The 14,288-nt window shown below is 34.5% G+C and overlaps 1 protein-coding gene across 1 annotated transcript; it reads right to left on the bottom strand.

Moving 5' to 3' along the window:
- Window positions 1–69: 69 nt before the first annotated feature.
- LOC109596918 (putative uncharacterized protein DDB_G0282133) lies at window positions 70–10,681 on the bottom strand. The gene is made up of 4 exons (XM_049961114.1): window positions 10,621–10,681; window positions 7,416–8,060; window positions 1,664–7,326; window positions 70–1,611 (listed from the first exon to the last, which is right to left on the bottom strand). Exons 1-4 carry the CDS (start codon window positions 10,679–10,681, stop codon window positions 409–411), a joined length of 7,572 nt encoding a protein of 2,523 aa, XP_049817071.1. The 3' UTR covers window positions 70–408.
- Window positions 10,682–14,288: the final 3,607 nt, after the last annotated feature.

Genomic DNA, 14,288 nt, shown 5'->3' on the forward strand with positions numbered 1-14,288 from the left:
GTTTTATTCTACCTACCCAACTCATCACTATTATTTCTGGAGACACAATAAAAAATATTTTTCAAAGAAATTAAGTAAAACAACTGCCGGTGTATTTGATCAGTGATTTATTACAAAAGAATAATTACATTGTCTGCTTAACTTACGTTTATTTATAAAAAATAAATTACACAGTTACAATCATGTAAGATTGTCAGGCGAAACTTAAAGATATCTACGAATTAAAATTAAATAAATAAACCCAAAACCACCCCATATATTTGTTTTCGCAGGCAAAGTCAGAATGGGAAAATTTTGAAATTGCCCTCGAAATAAATATTATTTCATCGTGAACTGAATTTAATCAGTTCACGGTAAAATATCCATTGTCAGTCAAATCTATAAACTTATTTATGAAAACGTCATTAATTATTCTATGAATTGTTGAAAATTGGCACTTTTCCTTCGGCGCAATGATATGTTATTGGTTTCGATTGGTACTTCCCATCTGGTACCCAATACCTCGGAACCCTTGCAGTGCAACAATCTCGAAGATCGTTCACATCTCCTGCTGATATTCCAATAGGCAAATCCCTGAGGACACTGGTACAAATATCCAGACAATCTGTTACTCCTTCCCTCTTTGTTACATTTAACGAACGTAGCGGTACATGTAGCCGATTCCAGTTCATAAAATCCCTCATTCGGACACAACGGTTCCAATTTGTTTACCGCAACAGGGGAAATCGAATTAGCGTCCAGTTTTCTGTACAAAGTTTGATCTGCAATTTGTCCCGTGCATGGATCAGTTTGATTTTGGGGCAGACACTGTATTTTGTTGTTGTCGTAAATCAAACCATTCGGACAACTCAACACCAGAATCTTGTACTCGTGTTTATCGCCTTGGGTGCATTGATAGAACAAGTTACAGTATTTCGGGTGTCTTCTGAACCCGGTGGGACAAACTAGAGCGATTTGATCACCTTCCAGTTCGCCAATTGGACACGGTTCCATCGATGTGTTAGTTCCTAGTTCTGTTGGTTCGGTTGTGATCAATGGGGTGGTAGTGCTATCAATGTTTGTCGATGATTCCGTTGAATAATAGGAGGTGGTGGTGCTTTCTGTCGGAGAGACTGGAGATTCTGTTGAATAAGTGCTAGACTCCGTTGAATAAGTGCTAGACTCCGTTGAATAAGTGCTAGACTCCGTTGAATAAGTACTAGATTCCGTTGAATAAGTGCTAGATTCCGTTGAATAAGTGCTCGACTCCGTTGAATAAGTGCTAGACTCCGTTGTATAAGTACTAGACTCCGTGGAGTATATACTAGAATCTGTAGAAGCTGTCGAAGACGTAGTAGATTCAGTCTCATCAGTAGTAAGATTGGCGATTGGTGGATCCGTAATAGTACGACACTGTCCCCTGTCAGCGGCACTGGGATAATTGCATGCTACATTACTGACGTCCCAAACGGTTCCGGGGCCGCAGATGAACTCGTACCGAGTGAATTTTCCATTTCCGGAACTTACACATCTATAGAATTTCTTGCAGTCTATCGGATCACCCATGTAACCTTCTTTGAAACAACTTTCTCCAGTCGTACTCGAAACTGGTGTCGTACTACTTTGAATAACCTAAAAATACATAGTTAGATGATGCCGACCTTTATCACATGTTTTCGCTTACCTGGCTCGGTTCAGAGGTTGATATAATTGTTGGTTTCCCTGTTGTGGTTAATCCAACTACTCCAGTTCCACATTTTCCGGGAGTCAAATAGGCATGATTACAAGAAATAGTGCTCTGATCCCAAACAGTTCCCGGCCCACAGGTGAAATTGTGCTTGAAGAATTTATTTCCGTCTGTTTGGACGCATCTATAGAATTTGGTACAGTCGTTTTCATCGCCAACGAATCCTGCTTTTACGCAGTTACCATTTTCGATCGAACCTTGATTTTCCGTTATCGATTGAGTTTGATTACAGTTTGCTTGATGATTGTTGTTGGAACTGCCTTGTTGTTTATTATTGTTTCCTTGTTGATTTTCATTATTAGATTCACTTTGGTTATTATTTCCCTGTTGATTGTTGTTTGAGCCACCTTGTTGATTATTTTTGTTTCCTTGTTGATTGTTGTTTGAACCACCTTGTTGAATATTGTTGTTTCCCTGTTGATTGTTGTTTGAGCCACCTTGTTGATTATTGTTGTTTCCTTGTTGATTGTTGTTTGAACCACCTTGTTGAAGATTGTTGTTTCCTTGTTGATTTTCGTTATTGGAACCACTTTGATTGTTGCTGTTTCCCTGTTGATTGTTGTTTGCACCACCTTGTTGATTATTGTTGTTTCCTTGTTGATTGTTGTTTGAACCACCTTGTTGAATATTGTTGTTTCCTTGTTGATTTTCGTTATTGGAACCACTTTGATTGTTGTTGTTTCCCTGTTGATTGTTGTTTGCACCACCTTGTTGATTATTGTTGTTTCCTTGTTGATTTACGTTATTAGAACCACTTTGATTGTTGTTATTTCCCTGTTGATTGTTGTTGGAACCACTTTGGCTGTTATTATTATTCCCTTGTTGATTTATATTGTTTGATTCACTCTGATTGCTATTAATTCCTTGCTCCGGACGTGGATTGTTACAAGATCCAGAAACAGCCCAAGGATGATTGCATGATGAAATCGTCTGATCCCAAACTGTACCAGGCCCACAACTGTAATCGTACCTTGTGAATCCTCCACTTCCATTTAAAGTACATCTGTAAAATTTCGTACAATTTTTCTCATCCCCAATAAATCCATCCTTCCTACAAGTTGGTCCGCCACTTGTAGAAGTATTCTGATTGTTTTGATTACTGTTATTGTTTTCTTGATTTGTTCCTAATTGAGTATTGCTTTGTTGATTTTGATTTGAACCTTGTTGGTTGGATCCCTGTTGATTCTGCTGATTTTGATTGGATCCTGACTGATTATTTCCTTGTTGATTTTGCTGATTTTGGTTTGAACCTTGTTGACTGGATCCCTGTTGATTCTGTTGATTTTGGTTAGAACCTGACTGATTATTTCCTTGCTGATTTTGCTGATTTTGATTTGAACCTTGTTGACTAGATACCTGTTGATTCTGTTGATTTTGATTGGAACCTGACTGACTATTTCCTTGCTGATTGTGCTGATTTTGATTTGAACCTTGTTGAATATTGTTATTTCCTTGTTGATTGTCGTTATTGGAAACACTTTGATTGTTGTTGTTTCCATGTTGATTATTGGAACCTGTTTGGTCGTTATTATTTTCTTGCTGATTATTATTATTATTGTTTCCCCCTTGATTTACATTTGTACTGTTGCCTTGAGGTATCGGTCTGTTACAATTTCCCGAAATTGCCCAAGGATGGTTACATGAAGATATTGTGTCATCCCAAACTGTTCCTGGTCCACAAGTGTAATCGTATCTAGTTAGTCCACCACTTCCGTTTGGTACGCACCTATAAAATTTCCCACAATCGTTTTCGTCTCCAATAAATCCTTCTTTTGAGCAAGATGGTCCTTCTGAAATATTTTGATTGTTATTATTTTCCTGTTGATTGTTGTTTGAACCACCTTGTTGATTATTGTTGTTACCTTGTTGATTTACGTTATTAGAACCACTTTGATTGTTGTTATTTCCCTGTTGATTGTTGTTTGAACCACCTTGTTGATTATTGTTGTTATCTTGTTGATTTACGTTATTAGAACCACTTTGATTGTTGTTATTTCCCTGTTGATTGTTGTTTGAACCACCTTGTTGATTATTGTTGTTTCCTTGTTGATTTACGTTATTAGAACCACTTTGATTGTTGTTATTTTCCTGTTGATTGTTGTTGGAACCACTTTGATTATTATTATTCCCTTGTTGATTTACATTGTTTGAATCACTCTGATTGCTATTAATTCCTTGCTCCGGACGTGGATTGTTACAAGATCCAGAAACAGCCCAAGGATGATTGCATGATGAAATCGTCTGATCCCAAACTGTACCAGGTCCACAACTGTAATCGTATCTTGTGAATCCTCCACTTCCATTTAGAGTACATCTGTAAAATTTCGTACAATTTTTCTCATCCCCAATAAATCCATCCTTCCTACAAGTTGGTCCGCCACTTGTAGAACCATTCTGATTGTGTTGATTTTGATTTGAACCTTGTTGGTTGGATCCCTGTTGATTCTGCTGATTTTGATTGGATCCTGACTGATTATTTCCTTGTTGATTTTGCTGATTTTGGTTTGAACCTTGTTGATTCTGTTGATTTTGGTTGGAACCTGACTGACTATTTCCTTGCTGATTTTGGTTTGAAACTTGTTGACTAGATCCCTGTTGATTCTGTTGATTTTGATTAGATCCAGATTGATTATTTTCTTGTTGATTTTGTTGATTTTGGTGGGAACCTTGTTGATTGGATCCCTGTTGATTCTGTTGATTTTGATTGGAACCTGACTGATTATTTCCTTGTTGATTTTGCTGATTTTGACTTGAACCTTGTTGGTTCTGTTGATTTTGATTGGAACCTGATTGATTACTTCCTTGCTGATTCTGTTGATTATTTGAAACTTGTGGAGTCGAGACTGTACCACATTTTCCATAAATAGCACTGGGATAGTTACAAGAACTAATGCTTTCATCCCAAACCGTTCCGTCACCACAATTAAATTCATATTTATTGAAATCTCCTTTTCCATCGCTTACACATCTGTAGAACTTTTTACAGTCATTCTCATCTTTTACGAAACCTTCTTTTGTGCATTTACCCCCTTGAATTTGACCAGTTTGCGCCACTTGGTTTTGCTGATTTTGATTGGAACCTGATTGATTTGATTGATTGCCTTGTTGATTTTGTTGATTTTGATTTGAACCTTGCTGATTGGATCCCTGTTGATTCTGTTGATTTTGATTGGATCCTGACTGATTAGTTCCTTGTTGATTTTGCTGATTTTGGTTTGAACCTTGATGATTGGATCCCTGTTGATTCTGTTGATTTTGATTGGAACCTGATTGATTATTTCCTTGCTGATTTTGCTGATTTTGGTTTGCATCTTGTTGACTAGATCCCTGTTGATTTTGATTGGAACCTGATTGATTATTTTCTTGTTGATTTTGTTGATTTTGGTTTGAACCTTGTTGACTGGATTCCTGTAGATTTTGTTGATTTTGATTGGAACCTGATTGATTATTTTCTTGCTGATTTTGCTGATTTTGATTTGAACCTTGTTGATTAGATCCCTGTTGATTCTGTTGATTTTGATTGAAACCTGATTGATTACTTCCTTGCTGATTCTGTTGATTATTTGAAACTTGTGGAGTCGAGGCTGTACCACATTTTCCATAAATAGCACTGGGATAGTTACAAGAACTAATGCTTTCATCCCAAACCGTTCCGTCACCACAATTAAATTCATATTTATTGAAACCTCCTTTTTCATCGCTTACACATCTGTAGAACTTTTTACAGTCACTCTCATCTTTTACGAAACCTTCTTTTGTGCATTTACCCCCTTGAATTTGACCAGTTTGCGCCACTTGGTTTTGCTGATTTTGATTGGAACCTGATTGATTTGATTGATTGCCTTGTTGATTTTGTTGATTTTGATTTGAACCTTGCTGATTGGATCCCTGTTGATTCTGTTGATTTTGATTGGATCCTGACTGATTATTTCCTTGCAGATTTTGCTGATTTTGGTTTGAACCTTGTTGACTAGATCCCTGTTGATTCTGTTGATTTTGATTGGAACCTGACTGATTATTTTCTTGTTGATTTTGCTGATTTTGGTTTGAACCTTGTTGACTGGATTCCTGTTGATTCTGTTGATTTTGATTGGAATCCAAGTGATTATTTTCTTGTTGATTTTGTTGATTTTGTTGATTTTGGTTCGAACCTTGAGTAAATGTCTGTTGGTTCTGTTGATTTTGATTGGAAACTGATTGATTATTTCCATGTTGATTCTGTTGATTATTTGAACCTTGTGGGGTCGAAGCTGTTCCGCATTTTCCATAAACAGAATTAGGATAATTGCAAGAACTGATGTTTTCATCCCAAACTGTTCTATCACCACAGTTAAATTCATATTTATTGAAACCTCCATTTTCATTGCTTACACACCTGTAGAACTTTTTACAGTCATTCTCATCTTTTACGAAACCTTCTTTTATGCATTTACCTCCTTGAATTTGTCCAGTTTGCTCAACTTCGTTCTGTTGACTTTGATTGGAACTTGATTGGTTATTGCTTTGTTGGTTTTGTTGATTTTGATTGGTTCCCGATTGATTGGTTTCTTGTTGATTCTGCTGATTTTGTGAACCCTGTTGATTATTTCCTTGTTGGTTTTGTTGATTTTGAGTACTTTGGTTTCCATTTTGTTGATTCTGTTGATTTTGTAAACCATGTTGATTGTTCCCTTGCTGATTTTGTTGATTTTGAGAGCCTTGTTGATTAGTTCCAGATTGATTGGTTTCCTGTTGATTCTGCTGATTTTGATTGGATCCTGACTGATTATTTCCTTGCTGATTTTGTTGATTTTGTACATTATCAATATTAGAACCACCACAATTTCCACTGACAGCCCATTTATGGTTACACGACAAAATACTTTGATCCCAGACATTTCCATCGCTGCAACCAAATTCATATCTTGTGAAACCTCCTTGCCCATTATTGACACATCTATAGAATTTTGTACAATTTCTATCATCGCCCATAAAACCTTCCATTCGACATTTCGGACCAGTGGAATTTTGTTGGTTGGATCCACCTAATTGATTTTGTTGGTTTTGATTAGAGGACCCACCGACCTGTTGGTTCTGTTGGTTTTGATTTGAAGAGGTATCGCCAGCTTGTTGATTTTGTTGATTTTGATTATTTGAAGAATTGCTGGAATTAATTGAACCATTGGACTGTTGATTTTGTTGATTGTTCGAGCTTCCTGACTGCTGATTCTGTTGGGTTTGATTTGAGGAATTATTCGATTGATTGGAACTTTCAGATTGTTGATTTTGTTGGTTGTTATTATTTCCTGACTGTTGACTTTGATTGTTAGAAGAACTACTTTGATTGGAACTATTAGTTTGATTTGATGAACCACTGGACTCTTGATTTTGTTGATTGTTGGAACTTCCAGATTGTTGGTTTTGTTGATTCTGATTTGATGAACTACTAGAACTGTTAGAACTATTGGATGAACTAGAGGAAGATGATGACGACGATGACGATGACGATGATGACGATGAGGACGACGATGATGACGACGACGAAGAACTAGATGATGAAGAATTGTTGCTGGATGAACTCCAATTGTTGTTACCACTCGACTGTAGATTAGAGGAAACACCTGAAAATCATTTTAAATTATATTCACCTGTTCTATTTGTAAAGTAAAATCATGCCGATTCTAAGGTCGTTTAGTCTATAAATATCTACCTGCGCTATTAGAACTAGTACTACTTTCGCTAACATGTTCTTCGTCATCTACTGGTTCCTCTAGTACCAAAGGCTTACCATCATTTGCAATGTTACAGTTTGTGCGGTTTATTGCCCAGTGATGATTGCAAATGGCACCCTCCGGGTCCCAAACCGTTCCGGGTCCGCATCTGAACTTGTATCTCACATATGTTCCATCCAGTTGTTTCACGCATTGATAAAATACTTGACAATCGTGCGGATCGGCCAGAAAACCTTCCCTCTCACATTCATAGCCAATTTGACTAGAAACAGTTGTGCTCGATGGTTTTTGAGTGCTGGTAGTGATAGTGATGTATTGAGATCCACTGAGATTGATTTGTGTGGTGAATTGTCCGTAGTTTCCATCGATTCCATTTCCACCGCATTCTTCGCGACTACTTGCATAAGGGTAATTACAGTTGTTGATGGCGGGATCGAAGACTGTATTTTCGGGACATTCGAATCGTACGGGGGAAAGGGTATTGTAGGATGTTAGAACACATCGGTAGAAAATTCGACATTCCTTCGGATCAGGTTTGAAACCTTCGCTCGTACATATGAATTGGTTGTTCGTAGAGACTTCGCTCGCTTCTCTCGCTTCTCTCGTCGGTGTTGGCGGTGACTCTGGAAAAAGTCAAATTGTATAAAACTGAAAAAATATTTACATATCATAAAGTCAAAACAATTCTGATTAATTCTAAACAAATTACCTCAAGGAGTATCTATATTACAAAAAGAGAGAAAAAGTATGAAAGCGGGATTCGATTTAATCAGTCTTTATGGCCTTATAAAGATGAGTCACGAAAAATAATACAAAAAGTAAAAATTGCGGTATTTAATACTGGACTCGGTTGGATGTTCGACCTTCGAGGTCGTCAACGTTATTTCTTTTTTTAAGTATTTAAAAATAATATACACGCACGGATTAATTATGATTAATTATGATAAGTACGTAAGAAATTATTCATTCATATGATTCACATATTTTATTTAAATTTATTTTCTTATTGCTATTGCTACATTTGTGATGTATTTGCTAAGAATCAGTTTACCGATGGAGATTTTAAAACATCTCATCTATCTATGTATCTAAGATATATTTGAATATTTCTATTTGTTATTTGGATTTTTAACAAGTTTCCTTACTTTTATTGAAAATAGCCGGCTATTAAATCGAATGGAGGAACGAACGTACAAACGTTGGTCGTATACCAAGATCTTAACTACACAATAAGAAAATCCTTGCTTTAAACAGCACCACATTAACATAACAGTGTGTTATCTATCTACCTCATTATTTACCAGGTGTGGTATATATATATATATATATATATATATATATATATATATATATGCAAATCATCGAAAATATAAACGGGACAGTTTTTAGGAAAGGAGTTGAGGGTTAATATACATTGTACGTACGTGATGCTTACTGGGAAAAGCAAGAATTGGTGAAAGGAGAAGAAGAAGAGAGGGGGAGAGAGAGAGAGACAGGGATAGTATTAATTAACTTGAAAATGTAAAAATGCATTAATAAAGAATTTATGTGGTATATTTATGTGTAGAGAAATGCGAAGCGAAACGAACAGCAAACCATTCCGCAGATAAAATCAAGTCCGTAACTTATTTTCCTTCTGGCTTTGCACCAACATGTTCGTTCCATCCAACTAAGTTATGTGGTACCTACACGAAACTTTGCTCTGCGCCATGTACAGAACCGTATTCAAAAAGTAATTTTACATTGTGAAACTTATTTAAATCGTTTAATCCGATGCTGTGTAAATATTTTGGAAGTTGACGTTAAGTACGCAGGATCAAGGATAATGTTTTCTCGTTCTCGGTAAAACCGATGTGTGTGCGGTGCACATGAAAATATCTCGTGCTATTAATAAACCTCGGACGATCACAACATGCACAACATGATCTTTCATTTTAAACAGGAACCATTTAACAAATGATTCTCTATTCTTTTGTCAATAAGTTAACGACCTGAATAAAAATAAAAAAAGGATCGTTGACAGTAAGTCGGCATAGCATTGATGTCCTTTGGTTTTTATGAATGGTTCAATAATCGAGAAACGAGTGCGAATCGCACTACTCAAGGTTACGGTCCGCATCTATATCCCTTTTCTCTCTAGACCACTTTGATCTTATCTCTCTTTTTCCTTTGCGATTTATTTATAGCGCACCTGCTACGAATGCTATGCCACTTCACTTAAAGATAACGACGTCCATTCGTTTAACAAACACAATTAATAAATTTGATTGTTTATTAAAAAAGTCTTATTTAGTGGGTAGTGGGTTGAGTCACATTCACATTCATACAAGTTGTTGTATGTAACAGTTTTATAATATATTTCAGTGGGCCCAATAAAAATGGACAGAGACAATACAAACAGAAACGGAAATGAAAATGAAATGAAACAAATGTATCATCTAGTACAAGAGAACGAACAAACAACATGCTACGAATTCTATGAATTATTAGAGGCTAGATGTTTTGTTTTACATTTTTATTTTTTAGTGGGACGGGACAAATTTATTGTGGGACATCCACTGATTCAAAAAAATAAAAATCACAAGACACTCATTTCATTTGCATTAAACATGGCAACACAACGTTGGACATTTGGACAATGAAATTTTGAAAGAAAATCATGAAGACTAGTTTAACAAGAAATTTTAATTAAGAAACAATCTGTTAGTATAAATGTATAATTAAGTTGAAATTGCAACCGCATCTTTTATTAAAACAAAAATGAATGATTAATTTAATTTTGGGGAATTATGAATAATAACACGGTTTCATATAACTCGGTTGACTTGTTTTCATACAGGTTATACTTAAAACTGTCTCCCAATAGAAACGTTCAAAAGGGAAATTACAAAAAAATATTAATAGACGTGGTGAGATAAAGATTTAGTAAGAAACGTCCACGCATAAACTAAACAGTTGGTTTGAGCAGTAAATTGAATTTAATTTGCAACATGCAAGCAACACTGTTGATTTACGACCTTGCAACAGTATGTTTTACTGAGGCGTGGTCATTACTCATTTATGTTACTCTATTCTCAACACTCTCTGTACCTACAACAGACTAATTAAACTCCTCAATGGTAATTTGCTATTGCCTTAAAAGACACATTGTAACAAATAAATTTTTAATTTTTTTCAACTTACCGGAAGTCACAGTAACTCGCCAACATATCGTTAAAACAAAGATCACGCTTTGAATCTTCATGCTTTTATATCTCTTCTAGTCACGCTAATTAATTTATTTTCCAGTCATCTGGAACTCTGAAACAATTGATAAAAGAAATATAGAAATTAATTTTAATTATTATAATATTACCCACTTAAATACATACTTTATTCTCAAATCATATGACCTGATGTAGCTGTCTGTTCATTTCAAACAATTTATTATTTTTTTTTTTGGAATTCTTAAAATCGATTCACGCAGTATATATATAAGCTAACATTCCGAATTTATGTGTCGGTTCGGTTTACCTCCTTTAATTTGCATATTTAGATGATGACAACATATATGTTGGTAAGCAAGTTCCGACAAAAAAGTTACAGCCCTCTAAAAATAACAATTTTTGAAAAATCGATCGACTTTGGATGGCCGTATAATAACGAAATCGAGACAATTTAGGAAAAAATAGACAGATATCAACAGGTAAAATTAAAGTTAAATAAGTTTAACGCTAATATCTATTTTTGTCTTGATAGTAGAGCGTTCACAGAGAAGAATGCCGTTTGAACGAAATCTTTAAGTTGAGATATAAATTTTTGAATTACTAAAAAATTGACTTAAGGAAAAAATAGGTTACCCATGCGCGCACCCTTTCGAAAAGTAATTGATCTGCTCATATATGTACACAACCGCAATGTCTGGGAATAATTTAGTTTCTGATTTAGAAATTTAGTCAATGTGGTCAAGGGTCAATTGTTTGCTAGGTATATAATAAAATTTATTATTATATTATCATTGTTTTAGATGGTTTACAACCGACTGTAAATTTTATACTATTCTCCATACAAAAAGCAATATTTTAATTTAATTTTATTCGTGCAAGTCAGTATAATGCTAGTATAATGCGACCGTATTTTGAAATGTAATGCACTATGATGGCACCAGAACTGCAAATCAGGCTCCACCAAATACTTAATGTTGCAGTTTGTGCACAGGAACCTTCTTTGTGGCAAAATGAAAATTGGGCAACAATGTCCTTCAGTGATGAATCACGTCTTCGCAATGTCCAGCAAGTGCATTCCTTTCGTTATGGTTAGGGGACGAATCAATTTCGGAGGAAGAACCGACTTCATCAGCGATTAAGCCCAACTTTGTTCACATGCATGATAATGCCAGATCTCACACTTTAAGGATTGCACTGAAATTTTTGGAAACCAACAATATTGTTGTGTTACCATGGCCAGTGCAGTCCCCAGACTGAATCCCATCTAGCATTTGTGGGACATGCTTCAAACACGGATTCTTCGTATGGAAAGGTCAAAAGACAACAAAATAACTCTTTTTTAGCACTTCATGATGCTTGGAATGAGATTCCCCAACAAAACACGATAATCTAATTCAGAGCATGCCCAGAAGTTGTGACGAATTGAGGAGGTCATATAAATTATTAAACCATAGTTTTGTTAAGTTTTATAATCTAGAAATGGTTTTTAGTTTTCATAAATTTTCACATATTTTTAAAATATTTGTTTGTTTTTTTTAATAAACTTTTGTTAACAGCTATATTCAAAATCGCTTGCGGTGCATTATCGGCCGGCCCCCACCACACACTCCCCGCTCACTTCGCGTGTTTATGATAACTGATTAAAAACAATTAATCTACCTTGTACTGTCGAAAGGTAAAGATGCCTCGAAACATTTCTGATGAAACGCGAATGCGAATTATATTTTTACACGAACAGGGAACAATAATATAGAGATATGTCTAAATTTAAAACTGTTATTAAATTTAAAATTCTAATTATCACTAATAACTACTAGTTTGTTTTTCATTTTTTGAGAATCTTGTATATGAGAAACTGCTCATAATTATTTGATCGAATTCAATTTTAGTTATAATTTTAATATGGATCATAATATTGATAACATGAATTTTTGGGTGGTATTTAAACTTTTAAACAATAGTATATTCGAATTATTTATTAAATTAATTTATTTACAATATATTTCATGTATCTTGATCAACAAAAATAAACGATATAAAATAAAAAAATAAAAAAATAGAACTAAACCAATAATGAAAAATCAACATTAGTTATTTCAAAATATTTTCAATACTTCTATGACTTGTGAGACTGTAGTTTTTTAATTCAAAATAGCTTGTCTGGAACATTTTATTTAGTATATCCAACATCCAACCTCACTAAAATGTAAGATTTCTTTTTAATATTAAACAATACCGATTATATTTTATAATTTTGTATTTAAATATTATGTTTCATTTTAGTTGTTATTTCTAGAAGTATTTACAATATATTTTGTTCAAATAGACATTTAATACTAATAATTTGTTTTATTAAATATATTCTTATTTTTGAATTTATTTGTTTACATTAATTGTACATTTAACTTTTAATACGAATACGATATGGTAAAAACTTTCGTATGATAGAGTATAATTCTTAATTTCCAACATATTATATGATAATTGAGTAAAATACCTTTTAGAATAAATATATTAGAATTAGGACAACAATTATTATACGAATTAAACAATAAGAACTGTAACTATAAAAAAGTTGTATACATTAATATTCGATTCAAAATACATAACGTGAATAAGCAATATTCTTAATTTGTCAAAAATTAATGATGCGAATCTGTTGCAATAACACATCAGAAAACATTTATTTACTGTGTCACAATTGAACACTCGCACAGTTTTTACTACTATCCCCTCCAATCTCACACACTCGCCGCAAGCGGATATAGCCTTTAAGGTGTAACTGCAGATCTGACGCCGACCGTATATATACCATAATAACGATAATGTTATCGCTCACATGTACAGCAACAACCTCAATTTATATACGATATCTATCTATATCTTTATTTACATAGTTATTATGCAACATTTTATTTCGGGAAGAGCTCATAAGTAAAGCAACCAAACACTATATTCAATACAATTGATTTTATAATTTATTTCAATGTCCGACATCGTTTCTTACAGCTAAAAATGCCTAGAAGTAATCATGTATCAGTACAAATTAAACAACAAATTGTAAAAAAGTACCGGAATGGTGAAAAGGAGAGTCATTTCGAAGATGATTTCCAATTTTAACCAATGAATACACTGGAAGGAGTTCCAAAAATTAAATTATATAAACGCTTGTTGTTCGCGACACTTTTATCAGCGCATCCCGTATAAATCAAAAAATAAACGTATGTGCAAGTTTGTTGTTGAGTGCCATAAAATGATGACTAAAAGTAGCTGGTCTCTATGGTAAAAAAACCAGCAAAGAAGCCCTTCATTTCTGCAAACTATAGAACAGCGAAATTACTTTTTGGAAGAGAACATGTGAACTGGACAGACGGGCATTGGAAAACAATTTTGTTTTCCGATGAAAGTCGGCTCCAATTATTCAAATCTGATGTCATTTCAAAGGCGAGAGGATTAATCAATGAAAGATATAATCCCAAGTACACTAGACCTACTGTGTAGCAAGGTGGAGGAGGCGTTATGGTTTGGAGATGATTCGAAACACACGTCTAAGTTAGTTAAAGAATAGTTCGCTTCTTAAGGAATATGTGTCATGCCGTGGCCAGCACATGCCGAGACCTCAATCCAATGGAAAACCTTTGAGAA

The sequence above is a fragment of the Aethina tumida genome, chromosome 1 (genome assembly GCF_024364675.1).
Source record: "Aethina tumida isolate Nest 87 chromosome 1, icAetTumi1.1, whole genome shotgun sequence".
NCBI classification, from domain to species: Eukaryota; Metazoa; Arthropoda; class Insecta; order Coleoptera; family Nitidulidae; genus Aethina; species Aethina tumida.